This window comes from Neoarthrinium moseri (assembly GCF_022829205.1).
Source record: "Neoarthrinium moseri strain CBS 164.80 chromosome Unknown scaffold10_Wmoseri_CBS_16480, whole genome shotgun sequence".
NCBI classification, from domain to species: Eukaryota; Fungi; Ascomycota; class Sordariomycetes; order Amphisphaeriales; family Apiosporaceae; genus Neoarthrinium; species Neoarthrinium moseri.
The window spans coordinates 552236-568606 of record NW_026055124.1 but is presented as its reverse complement, the minus strand read 5'-3'; the positions used below and the strand labels follow the sequence as shown (position 1 = coordinate 568606).

General features: G+C 52.4%; 4 protein-coding genes across 4 annotated transcripts; 1 reads left to right on the top strand and 3 right to left on the bottom strand.

Annotated features, from left to right (window-relative positions):
- Positions 1-1059: 1059 nt before the first annotated feature.
- On the bottom strand, positions 1060-5726 carry JN550_004054 (uncharacterized protein; the record flags this gene model as incomplete). The annotated part of the gene is made up of 3 exons (XM_049315527.1): positions 1060-1431; positions 1493-3120; positions 3182-5726. The coding sequence occupies 3 exons, from the start codon at positions 5724-5726 to the stop codon at positions 1060-1062; spliced, it is 4545 nt and encodes a 1514-aa protein (XP_049174076.1).
- Positions 5727-10122: 4396 nt separating this feature from the next.
- JN550_004053 (uncharacterized protein) lies at positions 10123-11601 on the bottom strand (the record flags this gene model as incomplete). Its single annotated transcript, XM_049315526.1, has 1 exon — positions 10123-11601. The coding sequence occupies one exon, from the start codon at positions 11599-11601 to the stop codon at positions 10123-10125; it is 1479 nt and encodes a 492-aa protein (XP_049174075.1).
- Positions 11602-13246: 1645 nt separating this feature from the next.
- On the top strand, positions 13247-14692 carry JN550_004052 (uncharacterized protein; the record flags this gene model as incomplete). The annotated part of the gene is made up of 1 exon (XM_049315525.1): positions 13247-14692. The coding sequence occupies one exon, from the start codon at positions 13247-13249 to the stop codon at positions 14690-14692; it is 1446 nt and encodes a 481-aa protein (XP_049174074.1).
- Positions 14693-14874: 182 nt separating this feature from the next.
- On the bottom strand, positions 14875-16360 carry JN550_004051 (uncharacterized protein; the record flags this gene model as incomplete). Its single annotated transcript, XM_049315524.1, has 2 exons — positions 14875-15191; positions 15271-16360. The coding sequence occupies 2 exons, from the start codon at positions 16358-16360 to the stop codon at positions 14875-14877; spliced, it is 1407 nt and encodes a 468-aa protein (XP_049174073.1).
- Positions 16361-16371: the final 11 nt, after the last annotated feature.

Below are 16371 nucleotides of genomic sequence, written 5' to 3'. Positions count from 1 at the left end.
ATTCTGTGGACCAGGCCGATGCTCTTGTTGGCTCATGAATGTGCATCCGATCATCGGTGCCTTGTAGGCTGCATCTTCACAAGTGACAAGCCTATCTGTCGACTGAGATTCTGGCACGTTATTATTGCACGTGGTTGGCGGAACGCTGTCCCCAGTCTATGGTCATATTAAACAATGCCTCGTTTACCTGCCGGCAAAAGGCAGTAGGCATACATAGTAAGTATATGGTGTTCGATAGCGGCGGTTGAAATCGATCCAAACTCTGACAGCAGAGCTTGCTATAAGCTAGACCAGGTAACGCATGTCATAGGACGTTAAATCTATCCGACGATGATTTGTCACGATGTGTTTTACACTGTACTGATATTCTGTAGCGCTATTTTCAAGCGACCGGCGTCTATCTCTTCGCCACGTGGTGTTCTGTCCAAGCCTTGTTGGGGGAGTCAGGACTCTACAGCGTCAGATATGCGTGCGCCCGCCTTGCTTGGTCTCTTTCGTAATATGTACTGTCAACGTTCTTCACCGGCACCCAACCCTACCTAGCCGCTTACCAAGTTCCGAACCGGGTAACCCCAGCGTGTTCCTTCGGGTATACCCCATGCCTCCCAAATCCAAACTCCATGCAATGCGTGTACTTTGACATGGTTGCCCCAGAATCTAACCGTAACCTTCATGTACGAAAGAAAAAGACAAAAAAGGAGAGAGAAAAAATTGCCTGCTCGAGGGCAAGCAATGCCGTTGCTCGAATTCCAACCTCAACGCCAGGACCCTGCACCTTTAATTTTTCCATCCCTACGTCATGCAAAAGAAGGCAGACGCCTCTATAATCAGAATAATAGTAAGTTTGTAATATTCGAAAGGGTGTATAGAGGGCTGGGATGGCCACTCTTGTGTCGTCGGCAAATGCGGCCCGTCGTATCTGGCTAGCCACCTTTACGCTGTAAGGTGCATGAAGAGTAGGCATCCTTATATATATATATATATATATAGTGGTCGGATTGGGTGTAAGGTGAGTAGTAGGGTGCCAGGGGAACTACGCAGGTAGGATCGTGAGCTCGATTACGCCGGAGAAGTAAGCTCGCGCTCATGGTCAGGTCCCATTGGTGTGACATCGTTGGATGTGCTGCGGCTTCCAAACCAGCCTCCACGTTCCCACTGCCCTGTCACATACAGGCAGTCGTCGCGCACGTCATCATCCGTGATGCCAGCCAGCAGGGTGTTCAACCTCTTGAAATCAATAGGTTTCAGAATCCAAGCATCAAATCCGGCATCGATGTAGGTGCGCCTCTCCCGTTCCACGAGGGATGCCGAAACGGCAAAAATAGGCACTCGGCCTTGAAACTTTCCGAGTGTGGACAGACCCGGGCACTTATCTGATTGCTCAAAAGATCTGATCATCTTGGTGCTATTCAGACCATCCACTATTGGCATCTAGAGGAAGTTGTTAGTGACGCACCCAGGACCATAATGCCCAAAGTAATAATTCACGTACCTGCATATCCATCAAGATGACATCGAAATCTTGAGGTCTTTCACTGTAAACAGCTGCGCAATCCTCTCCGTTCACCGAATGGGAGACTTCGTGTCCAGTCTTCTCGAGCCGCTTTCGGAGTATCCTCATATTGACAGGATCGTCCTCTGCTATGAGGACTTGCAATTTCCCCGAAAACCCGGCAAGCGGCGAATTGTCTTTTGGTTTCTGCTCTGTCTCACTCTTGTCCGGAAGTTCAAAAAGTACTCGAGAAGATTGCTCGACCTGGGGATTGGACGATGGGAGATCTTGGTACTCGTCCGGAATCTTGATCGGTGCAACTGGCGTCTTTGAGTCGGTAACTTGTGTCCTCTCAGGGCCGGCAGACAACGTTGCTATTTCCCCTGGAGGAGATGTGAATGATCTTCCTGGCGGGGAAGGACGCGTTTCGACCGATGCGGCGGCCCCAGGTAACGAACGTATACTGCTGTTGGAGTAACGGTGAGAATGTGAGGATTCTTTTGAAGGATGACGTCGCAAACCAGCGCTACCTCCATGCTCTCCTTCGCCGAATGGGAGGGGGGTCTGTAAAGCATCAATAAGGCGATCAGCGTCGCTCCTATTGCTGCCGCCACTACCAATGCTAGTACCACTTTTCAGGCTCTGCACGCTACTAGCTTCGTCGAAACTCTTTCGCTCTCTGAGTGACTGCATCGACGGATGAGTATTGATCGCACCCCGATCGACCAGAGTAACCTCGCCATCCTCCACGGGAGGTAGAGACTTAGTGACAGAGGGAGCGATCGAGTGTGTACTTTTCTGAGTCTTGTTTGTTTCACCAGCCTCGGCTTGTTCGAGTGACTCAGGGGTCGGAATCTCAAGTGGCAGCTGGATGACAAATCTGGATCCGATACCCTCCTCGGATTTAAGGCGTAATTGGCCATCCATGTTCCGAACGATCCTCGCTACAACAGCAAGTCCGAGACCAAGAGTGCGTTCCGAACGTGGTTTCTCCATCTCGTCTTCCAGACTCCTGCCTTCGTCTTCATCTGTGGTGACTTGTTCCAACTCGCGGAACAAAGCATCGAGCTTCTCGTTACTCATGCCTCGTCCGCTATCTTGGACAACGATCTCAATCTTGAGCCTGGTACCATCAACCTCCGTCACAAAGACCTCGACCTTCACAAAACCTTCAGTTGTGTGCTCCATGGCATTTGCGGTCATGTTGACAATCGCCTGACGTATTCGTCGATGGTCGCCGTGAATCCAACGAGGTAGACCGGGGTGCTCGATGACCTCATACTCGATTCCTTTCCTCTTTGCGTCAATTTTGAACGGCTCGGTGGCCTCCCTCAGACAAGCCTGCAAATCCAGTACTTCGTCCTTGATGAGTTCTTGACCTTCCTCGGTCTTGGTCAGGTCGAGCAGGTCATTGATGACGTATATCAAAGATTTAGAAGCCGAATGAGACTTGGCCAGGTTGTCTCTGGTTTCCTGATCTAGCGACCCCTCCAACGCAATCTCTAGGTAGTTGATGATGGCATTCAGTGGCGTGCGAACTTCGTGTGCAGAATTGGCCAGAAGCAGCCGTGTGAGACGACTGTTTTGCAACGCTTGCTCCTTTTGTCGCCAGACCTCGATGAATTTGCCTGTATAGTAGTTAGCCACTGGACGTATATAGGAAGAGCAAGACTAGGAGTGCTATCGTACCATAGACCAAGCAGAGTACCGCGGCAGTCTCAATTTGTTCTTCCGTCCACTCTCTACATTTTCCAAGCACAGTCTCGTGCCACACCTGAAAACTTGTTCGAGGCTCCAAGTATTCTGACGTCCCTTCCTTGATAACTTTTTCGTAGGGGTTGCCGGCCCACTTAACCTCCTTTACCTGGCCCTTTCGGAAGAAAACGATAAAATCGTGGCCCCCTACGCTCAGTGGAACGTACAGCAATCCAGCCACAACAGTGAAGCCGGGTGGATAGCGAAGGTCGGGGAAATCATCCTTGATATCTTGCGATGTCACCACCGATGTAAACTTGCGGACCCGCAGATATTCGAGCATAGCAATGGCCTCTGAGGACCTCTCAAGCTTTCCCAGAATCTTTGTCTCGCCACGTATTGACAGCATACCGAAGTCGGCGTCAAAAAGCTTCAACAGATCCTCAGATGAAGCGATGATGTAGCCTGAGGGGCTCTTGTCCGTGGGAACCGTGTTGATCAGTTTCCTGGCTTGCAAGCGGGAAGCATATGACAACCGTTCGATATTTCTCGACGCCGTATCGCCTATCAGTCGGCACATTTTCCGAATCGGAAATGCCACCCGCATGCCACGGTTGCCGTACGAGTGGCAGGCAATCAAGCCCCACAACTCATCGAATGCATTAATGGAGATGGACATTGACGCTCGGACAGCCATGTTTTTGAGGTATTTGAGATGGATGGGGGACATGGCTCGAAGGTATGCATGGGTGAGATCCAAGGGTATTTCAACATCCTCCACAGTCCGACAGACCAGGCGGGCTGACTCTAGATCTCGGTCGTACAATAAGCGAACCTTGTTGATCTTGTAGAGCTCACGAGCCTGTCTAGGGATGTCGGACGCCGGAAAATGGAGGCCCTTGTACAAATCGCGTGTTTGGGTGGGATCGACGAGTTCAGTGACAACTTTTCCGTTGAAGGACGAATCGAACTGGTAAATCATGACTCTGTGGAAGCCGGTCAGCTCCTTGACGATCCCTACGAGGATCTTCAGAAACTTTTCGAGGTTGGGGGCCGCGGCAAGCTGCTCCTGGACCTGAGACATCATGTCGAAAACCTGCATAGCACCCGCTTCGCCTCGCTTCTTCCGAGCACTTCGAAGGACTCTGAGGGGCCTGCTACTGACTTCGGTGCTTTCGGTAAACTCCTCCAGAGTGGGGTTCTGATAAAGCGTATCCTCTGGGGCCGGGGGTGTCATGTCATCAGCGGAACGGAGAGGGTAGTCATGATCATCCTCCAGTTCAAACTCGCATACGATTAAGTCTGGATGCGAGGGGGTTATGTGCATGGCGCACCATAACCTTACGCTTCTGGTTCCCGGGGGACGCACTGAAACACTGAAGACTTCGGGCCCATTTGTAGCCACATCAGCATCTTCGTCCCGAATAAAGTCGATATGATCAAGTATGTTGTCTGCCTGCTCCTCGCTGAATAAATCCAGAAAGTTGTTGAGTCTGAAGAGTTGTTGCGGCGAGTACCCGATGACACGGCCGGCGTTTTCACTGGTGATCCGGACGGTGAAACGGCCATCGCTCTCTTCCTTCAAGGCTACCAATAGCCCGAAGGACTGCACGGCGCCTGGCGTATGAATGGGCTCATCCTCGCAATGCTGCAAAGTCCCATCTCTGCCCGTAATGACACAATGCCCGTCATCCGTCTTGACGTGCTTGAAGCGTGTGGCATATAGCTGTTCACTGAGTTCGCCTGGCGTCCTACGGCCACCAAAGGAATTATCGGCTGCATGAACCGATCCGTGCTGAGATTCCGAATCGCCGTTCGAAGAGTGGTCATTGAACATGTTCGGCATGTGACTGTCGCTGGTGGGACTCCCGACTGATTCCGATAATGTACTCTTTCTTCCCCTCCTAGCCGTGGGCGGGTTTGAGCCTTCAGGATCTCTGGCGGTGTTTTTTCGCCTCGACGACGCGGGGGTGGCCGGCATAGTTTCGGAGCGTCTCAGACCCTCAATATCCGTGTCGAGTCGCATGTTACTGGGCCGACGCCCGGATGCGCTGTCAGCACGAGAAAAGTACTCTTGCTCGCCTGACAAGCGTGAAGGCCATGGCGTCGTTTGCGACTGGTCAACGCTGACCATGGACCGGATGGGGAAGACACGGTCGGCAGGGTCAGCGGTGCTGCTAGCGCTCCCATATCCAAGTTGTCGATCCGAAGTCGCGCTCCAAGACGAAGCCACACTTGGTGCCGCAGCACCGACTGGCCCGTCAACTGCCATGTCGATGTTGGGATCGACGGCGGCCGGCGGCAGGGCGGTTGGTCTCGTCGCGGGGGGGGTGACATCGTAGTCCTCCTCAGCTCCTTCCGCCGATGACGTCGGCTCGCCTTCGTTGGCCCGCGGCGCCGATGGCGGGGACGGCGACGGCGACGACGAAGACGCTGCGCTTTCTGATCGTGCTGCTGCTGCTGCTGCTGCTGCTGCTCCTACCGCCGCTGCCGTGTCTGGCGGGCTGTGATGCTCGTCTGCACCGTCCTTGGATTCCATGGTGGTGGCGGGTGAGAAACCTAGAAGTCTCTATTCGCCTCGGCCCTTGGTATACTGTACAAGCCGCCTCCAGAGGGTCGGTGGTGATTGAGTGAATCACCGGAGGCCGATTGAGACTCGCCAGCTTGTCCTATCGTAAGTGGTATTTCGCGGTCTGAAAACCCCTGGTGTGATCCACGGGGAAGAAACAGTGAGCGAGAGAGAGGGATGGGGGGTGTGGTGTGGATCGGCGATGGAGCACAGGACGATTAGAGTTGCAGGTAACAGGCCGCTGCGCGCTGCTGGCCAGGAACGTGGTGGCAGTTCTGGGTCAGGCAGGCGGGCCAGTCACATAACGCCTCTCGGGCAAGGTGTGCCAGATGGGGGAGATCTGGGCAGGAGTGGACGATGGATTACTAGATACGTGATACCTGGCCTGCTGGCGTTACTGGGCCTGGGATGGGGTAAAATTTGGGTAAAATTTGGGGATGGAGGGCGGGCACGACTCGGCCAGAGTGAATGAGCGCCGTGATGAGAGCCTGGTTGTCGTGGATTATGTCATGGATGCTCAGTAGCATACCCAGGTAGGTTGTATGCAGTCCCGGCAAGCGGTGGTCGTTGTGGTTCTGATGCTCTCTCTACGTTCTTTCGTACGGTCCTTCGTACGCATCATCACCCATTCTAGGGAATTGTCGCTCCAGCGAACTTGGGGGAGGGTATTCCTGTTGATCAGGCAGAGAGGGGAATGGCTGTCCTGTCCGGTCACCTGGGCACCAGTAGGCCTGCTAGACTCGCTGGCTTGTGGCCTTGCAGGTGCAACGATGAACAAGCCAGCGGTCTGCTTTAGAGGCACCCAAACCGAACCTCAAGGGTGCACTGGTGGACGGAGAAGGCTACCTACCACGAGGACCTGTACTACATGTACCCTGCTGCTCTGGGCTTGGCCTTGTAGGCTAGCAACGTAAAGGCTGCTTTCCCCCCCTTGCCTTGGGCAAATGGCCACATTTACTCCAGCCTGTCGCCAGCGCTACAGAAGTTGGATATGACCAACTGTCCCTGGGCTGGACTGGAAATGATCCCCAGGCCAGGCTTGCCCAGGAGCCCCGTTGACTTCCTGTTGCAGCGCTGTGCCCGCGGGCCTTTGCAGATCATTCGTGGGGCAGACCCTATCTAGACTGCGAGACTCGATCAGGGTACCCTGTCAAGCGGCCCACCGTGACAGAAGGCCAGAAGGCGCACGATGAACATGGAAGACCTTGGTCGCGTGGGAGAAGTTGCACAGGGTATCTAGGTACGGAGAAGAAGGGGTCTCATGAGAATGTTCTGCAACAGATCTAGGGGGGAGGTAGGTCGTCACCACATACTGTACAAGATCTTCTAGGTAATGCCTACGTAAAAAGTACTTCCTGGGCTACCTAGGTAAGGGGTGAAGTTTGGAGATCGTGCTTTGTACTCTGACTCGGGTCGGGGTGCAGCGACGGTGCCCCTGGGGGCCGGGGGTGGCGCTGGGTAATTCTAAGGACGTCCTGTGTCACGAATGCTCAGCGGCGCCTTGGACTTGAACGCAGTACAACTATGAGCACTAAAGCTAAGTAGCATTTGGAACGCATGGCATATGGTTTCCAATAATGATCATGCCGTAGCCAGCACATGTTGGCATATTGCTGGGAGAAAAGGGTGGAAACCACAGGCCAGGGACTGGGAGTCCATGTTGCCATGCATTTCAACCGGGGACTTCTGGATCGCCATGATACATAACCTCCAGGCCGCAAATACATAGTAGCTCGAGCCCATTGATCAGCAACAGAGCAGCGCACGGCCTGCTTCCTACGGGTTTCTTTTTGGAACGAGCATCGCCTGGGCTTTCGCTCTTGGGCATCCATACCACAGCAAAGGAAAAAAAACGAGACAAGGCAGAAATCCAGAGAGGGACGGTCATTGTCCGTAAGAACCCGACCACTAATACCCGTACCAGGCTGAACGAAGTGCTCCCGGTACTGGAGTTCGAGACATGCAACGTGCATGCCGCCTTATAGATTGTTCCGATGCGAGCCAGGTTCTCACTGCTAAGAGGCACTTGAGCGCCCGAGGGAACTTGCCGAATGGTAAATGCTTTTATGGGGCTTGTATCGATCAAGATCAGCCCATGTTCGGCGCCGGAACCCAAGATCGTGATTCTTGCTGTAAAACGGTCGATGCGCGGCGCTGGGGGCTGAAAGAGACCCTATTGCAGGTCGACAAGGCCTGGAGCTAACGTGAAAGCGACTGGCGCGCGGTGCTAGCGTCAGAGGCCTTGAAACATCTGATTCACCTGACTATCACCGATGAGCCGGGCGGTGACATTTCAGAGGCATTGAATTGGACGAGAGCTGAGAGATCTAAGAGGCATAACAAAGCCAAACCGCGCCAACCAGTCGGTGTCATTCATGAGATATTGAATGGGGCGGGCCGAGAGTTCTAGAAGTGTAGAATTGATGAGCGCGCGCCAGCCTGCCGGTAACATTTGAACTGGACGAGCTGAGCCCCAGCCCTACCACAGGGAAGGGTTGGGTCAGGATTAGCGCCTCTCGAGGTGGAATAACTACACACGTGCAAATAGCATACACTACGGGATTAGACAACACAAGACACACGATACAAACGTCGCCGTCTCAGTTGTGAGGGAAGTTTGGGATTCTCACACAGAGAACACCAGCAACAGGTGCCCAGTTCGCATAGGCGCCTAGCCCAATGACGCGTGTCGTGGGCCAAGGAAGGCAATGCGCTTCGGGTTCTAAAGAGGGGCGGGCATGGAAGAGTGTGAGAGGTGCATGGAAATTCTGCATGGCAAAAAGGATGGACAATTCTGTTTGGCCATGGGTGAGACCCTGCATCTCCCATATCCTGATTTTCTCGCTCCAACGTCGGGCCCCTTTCAGTAAGTGATCGACCGAGGTGAGGGGACACGGGGGGGCTCGCTTGACACGGGATTTTTGTGGGTTGGCACCCGCCGGCTGGTGATCTGCTCGCGACTTACAAGCAAGATCCACGCGCTGTGCAAACTCAAAAATGAGGAGAGGAGCTTTTGCTCCTCCCGCTTCTACTCACTCCATCGCCTGGCGTATTTCTAAACCGCCGACTGAACCGGCAACGGGCCCCCATGCGGAACCCTCCTTCTGGATGTGCAAAATTACGATGAAGAAAATTGCATATCGCGTCAAAATCCGCGTGCAGATGCCATTATGAACCTTAGCTGCGTCGCGGAGCATGCGAAACTGTCTATGACGTAGCTGTTCTCAAGCTGACCTACCAGAGGATACAAGCTGCTGATTGAATGAAACAATTGAGGCCAGGGTCATGATTGGTAACTGTCGTACGGCCCAGCAAAGCCAAGCCCTTCAGCCTATTCAACCAATCAGATACGCGAAGGAGAGATTTCCGTACCTGGCTTGGTAGGGCCTGTCAAGGTGCAGGGATTGCCCTTTTTCACGAAATAAGTCGTCCTCCACCTGAACCTGATCGCCGGGTTCTCGTAGATGCAAAGCAGGGGAAGACATATAACCTTGATTCCTCCCGCGAAACGTCAAATTGCCACCAGTCAGGGTCGTGTCTGAGGCTGAGCAAGCGGCTTACCTAGATATTTGGGCAGGGCCTGGCGTCGTCCCGAGGTGGACGCCCACACTATATGATGGGGTCAATGTTGCATTGGTGGTGTAATTTGATGACTTACAATGTAAATACGATGCAGCTGAGTGCCGATGAGCCATTTCAATTTCAAGATGCATTTGGATGGATCCAGTGCTCTAGACGGATACCTTTCTTTGGCGTTAACTCCGTCGAGCGCCCAAGGCTGATGACAAATTAGCCCTTACAAGTGTGACTGTTACGGTGGCCGCTAGTTGCTGGCAAGCTGCAACCACCTAGGTTTTTCACGAAAACTTCCATATCACCCGCGCACCCGTTCAATCCGGTGAAGTAGGTCGCTTGATATAGTGGAACTCATTTATTTAGTTGCGAATTGGAGGCTAAAAATGAAGGAGCCAAACGGGTGACAGCGTCACAGACAGCACCTCCAGTGGTCGTCCGTATTACCAACGCGGAAAGTATTGGCTAGAGACCTGACAACCGAAAACATCACTCGACTAACTTGGTGCGTGGAAAGGCGCCTCTTGAGTCAAGCGCAAATCAGAACAAAGAAAGAAAGAAAGAATACCCGGCTGCTTCGGTATATCGTCCCGCCTCCGCGCTAACACCAGTGCATTAGGAACAGTTGTAATCCATACGATGTCAAAAGCCCAATTCGGCTTTCAGCAGCCATCCCACTCGCTTCCCAGCCAAGAGGCAATCTGGGATTATTCTTGCTCGCCTGACCACTTGTCATTGAATGACCAACATGTGCTGCCTGAAGGCCACAGCAAGTCATCTGCACTTGTTTGGCTTAGAAGTTCCTTGGTAGCATCTTGACAGTTTCGTTGCTGGCCATGGACGACGTCGCCAACTCATTGTCGTCTTCGCTTGAATAAGACACCTCATCAGTGTCACTTGCTGTTGCGCCATCATCAATCGTAGGACTACGCTTGCCGTTGCCGTTGGGGCTCGAACGGAGAGTCGGGATATCCGCGGTCGCATTAGGCGTCTCGCAAGCCTTCTTCGGGCTTTGGCGGTCAACGAAGTTGCTGGAGGCGTCGACCTTGTTTCTGAAGTCAGGATCAACACAGTCTGTGTAGAAGCCCCAGAAGTTGGCCTCAATGCAGGAGCCGATGGCGACACGGAAGTGTGGGATCAGGTGTGAATATTGAGGCGGGAATCTGTTTGTGATCATGTTGAGATCCTCCAGAGCTTGCTTCTTGGTGATCATTGTTGAGCTATCGTCATCATCGCCTGCAATAATGGGGTCCCCACTGAAACGGTTGACATACTGGAATAGTGCTGTACAATCGGCAGGCTTTTCCAGGATGAGCTTATGGAGATCCCGAAGTTTCGCTGGCATGGTGTCCCAACCGAGTCCGGGGGCCTGATACAAGGCTGCTTTCCAACGACATTTGCGGTCTGCGGCCCATACCCAGAAGTCTGCGTGCAGTTCGGGCAGCGAAATCTGGCCATCTGTGAAGGTGTAGGCGCCATACAATGTCATATATCGCTCGAGCTGAAGCATTTGAAAATCATGCAGGTCCCCCCTGAGCGTCCGTTCCATGAGGACTACCACGGAATATCGCAACGAGGCCGTGGAAAGCCTGCTGTACGAGTAGTAGAGATTGTCATTCAGCTCAAGCTCTGCAGCTCCTTCAAGCTGATCAGAGTCCTGTAGTCTCTTGCGTTCAGCCTCGTACTCGCGGAGATTGTCGATCAGAGTTTCAGTCACTTGCTTGCCCCAAGGAGTTACAGCTGTGTCGGAGAACTGAACTTCCACAAAGTCCATCGGCTCTCCCAATGACTTGAGCTTCCACAGATTTGATAGTTTATCTCGCACGTCATCAGGGAAGTTTTGAATCTTGTAAGCTGATCGTCTGAAGAACGGCTCAGAAGCAGGTGGCGAGTATATGAATGGATCATTGCCCTTGGAGGCGAGGTTTCGATGACTGCCGTTAACTGTAGCGTTCTTAGGATTCTGTTCGGTACTCTGGTTCTCCCTCGCGGATGGGGAATGGTGACCATTCAAACTTGTTTCCTGTGTTTTGGCAGGGGAAACGGCCCTTTGAACGGCTCCATGATCGGCTTGAGCTTGGCGGGAACCGTTGGCCTCTGGACCCTTCACGGCCAAGCTATTCTCAAGGAATGCGTGATAGATTGGAGGGCGTTTCTGATGACGGCGCTTTTCGATAGTTCCTGGCTTGACAGAGGTAGTGCTCCTGACACGCGAAGGACTCTTATTTAGAGAATCGCTCCGGAATCTGGGTCCTAGGTTGGAAACGGGCATGACGACTGCCAGTGCAGATTAAATGATGTTCGATTTCACCACGGAAGAGGAGATTGTTCCTGAGTGGTCTATTCTGTCAATAGAGACAACTCAGCTGATTCAATGATATGTAGTCTGGAGCAAAAGCAGGTGGTCCGAAGATCTATAGAATGGCTTAGCAACAGACGAAGCAAGTAATCCGTGGTTACTTACTTCTCCTCGTACTTGATCGTTCACTCTTTCCGAGACACTTCAATGACATAGCGGTGGGAACGACCCATCCTCCTATGAGAAGGTACGACCGACCCTGCTGGGCAAGGCTAGGCTGGCCGTGAAGGCACGATAACAGCTGGGATATTTGCTACCCAAACTGGTAGTTGACCTGAAGAAATTCAATGGCAGACTCCGTCCCGTCTGGAACTCCCTTCCATTGCGGGTAGTCATGTGCTAATGAAGTGGTGACTATAGGATAAGAAGCCGCAGGTGCCATCCCGCCACCCGTTATGCCTCCTACGCAGACGCCGGGTATCGACACATTTATGCGGGAAGGAAGATTTTCTAATTCATCGAGCGTGTAGGTGAGTAGTGTCGTCACATGCAAACACGCGCATGATGCGCTTCAGTCGTCGGATTGCGCTCAGCTATCGAACGCTGAACACTATTCCAGACGACCTCCTGGGCATAGCAGACATGAACAAAGGGGGCTGGCGGTCTTTGCTCATCTTCTCTCTACGCGGATGCAATTCGCTGCGTTCAGTCCTGTTGCTTGCAATGCCAGTGTCGCAAATTTGGTCGACGGCTGAAACGTGTATTATATCTTCATATGCCAAAGCACATTCTACGCACACGTTTTGCAAGATTCTCTGCATAATTCTCCGGTCTCTAAATAGTTCTTCTGGTTACAAAAATGGCAATATATCCCTGCTTACATGCCTGTTTGTATATTGTCCGCAATGGGCATATTATGGTATAGCTATGTGCAGTTGGAGCCTATGGCCACGCACAAAATAAGAGGGTGTTTTCGGAGTTCTTGGCCCATCAACCATTGATGATGCTACTGATAATTCTCGTTTATCACAAACTACACTGATTTGCTTCCGGTGCGAACATGCATGCAGAAAAAGGCCGTGGCGTGTTATCGTTTAGGGCTGGAAGAAACGGGACGGCCCGCACCTTCATGCGTCGCACCCAAACCTATGAGACAACAACCAGTCTCAAGATGGTGAACGATGGCCTGTAAGCCGAGATTCAATGATTGGTCGAGTCACACTCGTCCGAGATACTCAGCCACGTAGCTCAGCCTATCCCGTTGGTGGGCTCTTGCAATGTCTTACTCAATCGGCCCGGAGGTATGCGCTCTGACAGCCATTGGAGGACATTGAGACGTCTCAGATCGAACCCATATCCGACAAATTGGCGGATCCGTTCAACAGGTCGGCTAAGGGGCTGCTGCCGGCATGCACCCCCGGTTTTCGGAGAGCAGTCCGGCGACCCGGAGAAGATCCCGACATCGCGGGGCATGTCCGGTGGGGCACACTCACCATTGTCGACAAAGCCCCACGGTGATGTGCATAAGGACAAACTGAATAAGACCGGAAGATGTCAATGGATTGAAAGATCAATTGCTTGTGGACCCCCCAGGTATACTGAGTTCACATCTACAATAATGGCAGCACCCGGAAGCCTACAACTCAAGCCGACGCTGGCCGGTCTTCCGCCGCCTCCGTCCTCGAACCTCAGGGAGCGGGTGCAGACGCTTTTAGCTGATCCGAGTTCGAAGATACCGATTCTCGTCGCTCTGGACGACGACCCAACGGGCACACAGACATGCCATGACATTCCAGTCCTCACCGTATGGGACACGGAGACACTGGTATCCGAATTCCGCGCTACGAAACCTGGCGGCGGCTTCTTTATCCTCACCAACTCGCGGGCGTTCCACCCGGGACCGGCACGGGCCCTCATCAGAGAGATATGTGCAAACTTGAAGGCCGCATCTGCCGAGACGGACACGCCCTTCGAAGTTGTCCTCCGAGGCGATTCCACTTTACGGGGACATTTCCCACTCGAGGCTGAAGCTGCAGAAGAAGTCCTCGGTGTCGCTGACGCGTGGCTACTGTGTCCGTTCTTTTTGCAGGGCGGACGCTATACCTTGGAAGATGTGCATTACGTTGCTGAGGGAGACGTCTTAGTCCCCGCCGCCCAGACCCCGTTTGCAAAGGATGCGACGTTTGGCTATAAGAGCTCGAATTTGAGGGAGTATGTGGTGGAGAAGAGTAAAGGTCAGATACCCGCTGAGAAAGTCACCAGTCTAAGCCTGGAAATTATCAGAATGGGTGGCACGGAAAAGGTTCTTGACCAATTGAAGGCCGTTGAGAAGGGAACTGTGGTCGTGGTCAACGCAGCGGCGGAGGAAGATGTCGACGTGGTTATCCTTGCATTGCTTAGGGCTGCGAGTGAAGGAAAGCGATACTTATTCCGAACAGGTGCCGCATTTGTGTCTGCTCGATTAGGCATTGCCCCTATCCCACCAATATCAGCCAAGCAATTGCGTATGTCGGGTGCTGTCGGTGGCCTGGTCATCGCTGGTTCCTACGTGCCAAAAACAACGGCGCAACTTGAAGTTTTGCGAACCAAAAGCGGCAATGACCTCACTGATATCGTAATCGACGTGCGTCGGCTTCTCCAGTCCGAGGATGCCGCGAAGGGAGAAATCGCCAAGGCTACCGAAATAGCGGAAAGAGAGATTGGGCGTGGCCAAGATGTATTGATAATGACGAGCCGGGAATTGATTACTGGCGAAGATGAGGCGAAGAGTCTGGACATTGGCGCAACAGTTGCTAAGACACTGGTTTCATTTTTGGTCGACCTGAAGACCAAACCACGCTATGTAATTGCAAAAGGCGGCATCACATCGTCAGACATGGCTACTAAGGGCCTAAGGATGAAGCGCGCCATGATTGTCGGACAGGCTGCGCCCGGGGTACCTCTTTGGAGATGCGACGAGCCATCCGCAAAATGGCCTGGCCTACCATACGTGGTTTTCCCAGGAAATGTCGGCTCCAACGAGACGCTGTATGATGTTGTCGATGGCTGGAGAGTACAGTCATAGAAGCTCTATGCATAAGACTAAATGAATAACGATTAGAGTTGATTGTGAGAATTCTCGAACAAAGAGGAAACTGAATAGTAGTTGATAATTACCGATCATATTATATAAATGGGGTTGCGCGGTCATTTTCACATAACTACAACACGTCCTACGCCTGGCACTTCTTATATGTATTCAAGCTATTATTGGACACCACCAAGCCATTGAAAGGTATAAGGATCGTCGACATCCATTTGGTACTCCTGAATTGTCCCATTGGAGATTCCATATAGTCTCGCGTCTGCTGTCATGGCAATGGTCGAAAAGTTGGTGGGAGGACTGTCCACCAACTTGATTTCTGCCTGAATATGCCAATTCTCCAAGTCGGGGTCATAATGCTTTCCGACAATACTGCCATTGGAATACAGAGCACCAAGGAAAGCGTGTTTTCTATCTCTGAATGATGTTGCGGCGAATTGCTGTAGAGTGGTAGGTTGCATGTCAGATAGAATGTTTCGGCCTGAATGACAACGTTAGGCCACCGAAGAAACGGTGGGCACTGGGTTCAGATCGTCAACGGGGTATTGGGAACGACTCACCTAGATCGGTCCACCACCAGGTGTGGCTTTGATAATCCTGCCAGGTAGAGCTGACAATTCCGTTGGTGCTGTAGAATGCCCACGCATAATCCGAGTCATTACCGAGTACTTGATCATTCATAGATATCATGGCCATACTGGAGTTCCTTGCCAATCTCTTGTTGGCCAAGGTCGTGGACCAATGATAAGTCGAATTGACCACAATATAGTTCTGCTGCTCATCTTCAAAGCTCAGAGATACACATCCACTGCTACAGAGAGTCGAGTTATTACACCGCACCCAAGTCGCGGCCAACTTCGATCCCGATGCTACGGTGATGCTGACGTCGCTGTGACTTCCAATACTGCCCCAGTGCCAATCTTGTAATTCAGTGTCGTTTGTGACGATCTGTGTTATCCAATTCTCAGGCGTCACGAAAAACAGGCTCAGATAATTTGCTTCGCGGTATGTAGTGTTAATGGGGTCAGCCATGGCCACGGCGGCCAGTGGAGTGGCAGCTCCAACGGCCAAGCTGCCAATGTCTTGAAATTTTTCGCTGATGTTAACTCTTCTCCATGATTTTGTGTCTCCGAAATACGCCATCAGAGACAGGTCGGCTTCCTGTGTGAAGATGACATAGCTGGTCGTGTTTTCAGCCGTGGTCCAGTTGACTGCCGCCAGGTTAGATGATAGGGAGGACACGGGCGCAGAAGAAGGCGTATCTCGCTTCTTCAAGCCTCCAACCAGTCCCCCGATGAGGGCACCGACGATGAAAATCACCAATACTACCAGGGCCCAAAACCATTGTTTTCCAATGCCGCACACTCTTGGTTCAGGGTGTGACACGTCCCCAACTTCGTCCGAGAATCGTCTGCTCGGCAGCTCAGTGAGAGCGGAAACAGGTATCGAAGGCCTACGGTAGTATTCAGGGTTGCGGTGAACCTCCATTCCCGCATGCGCATTAATTACTTCTATACCGCCATCTGCGTAGTCGACTTCTAGTCCTTCCTCTATGTCTTTCCCACCGTCGCCGTCGTCTCTCGGTACATTGTTCGACTTTTCTTCCTCAGGACCAAGCCCCCTTGGCCTATGAGCCTGCGTCGCATTCATGCCCAATTATC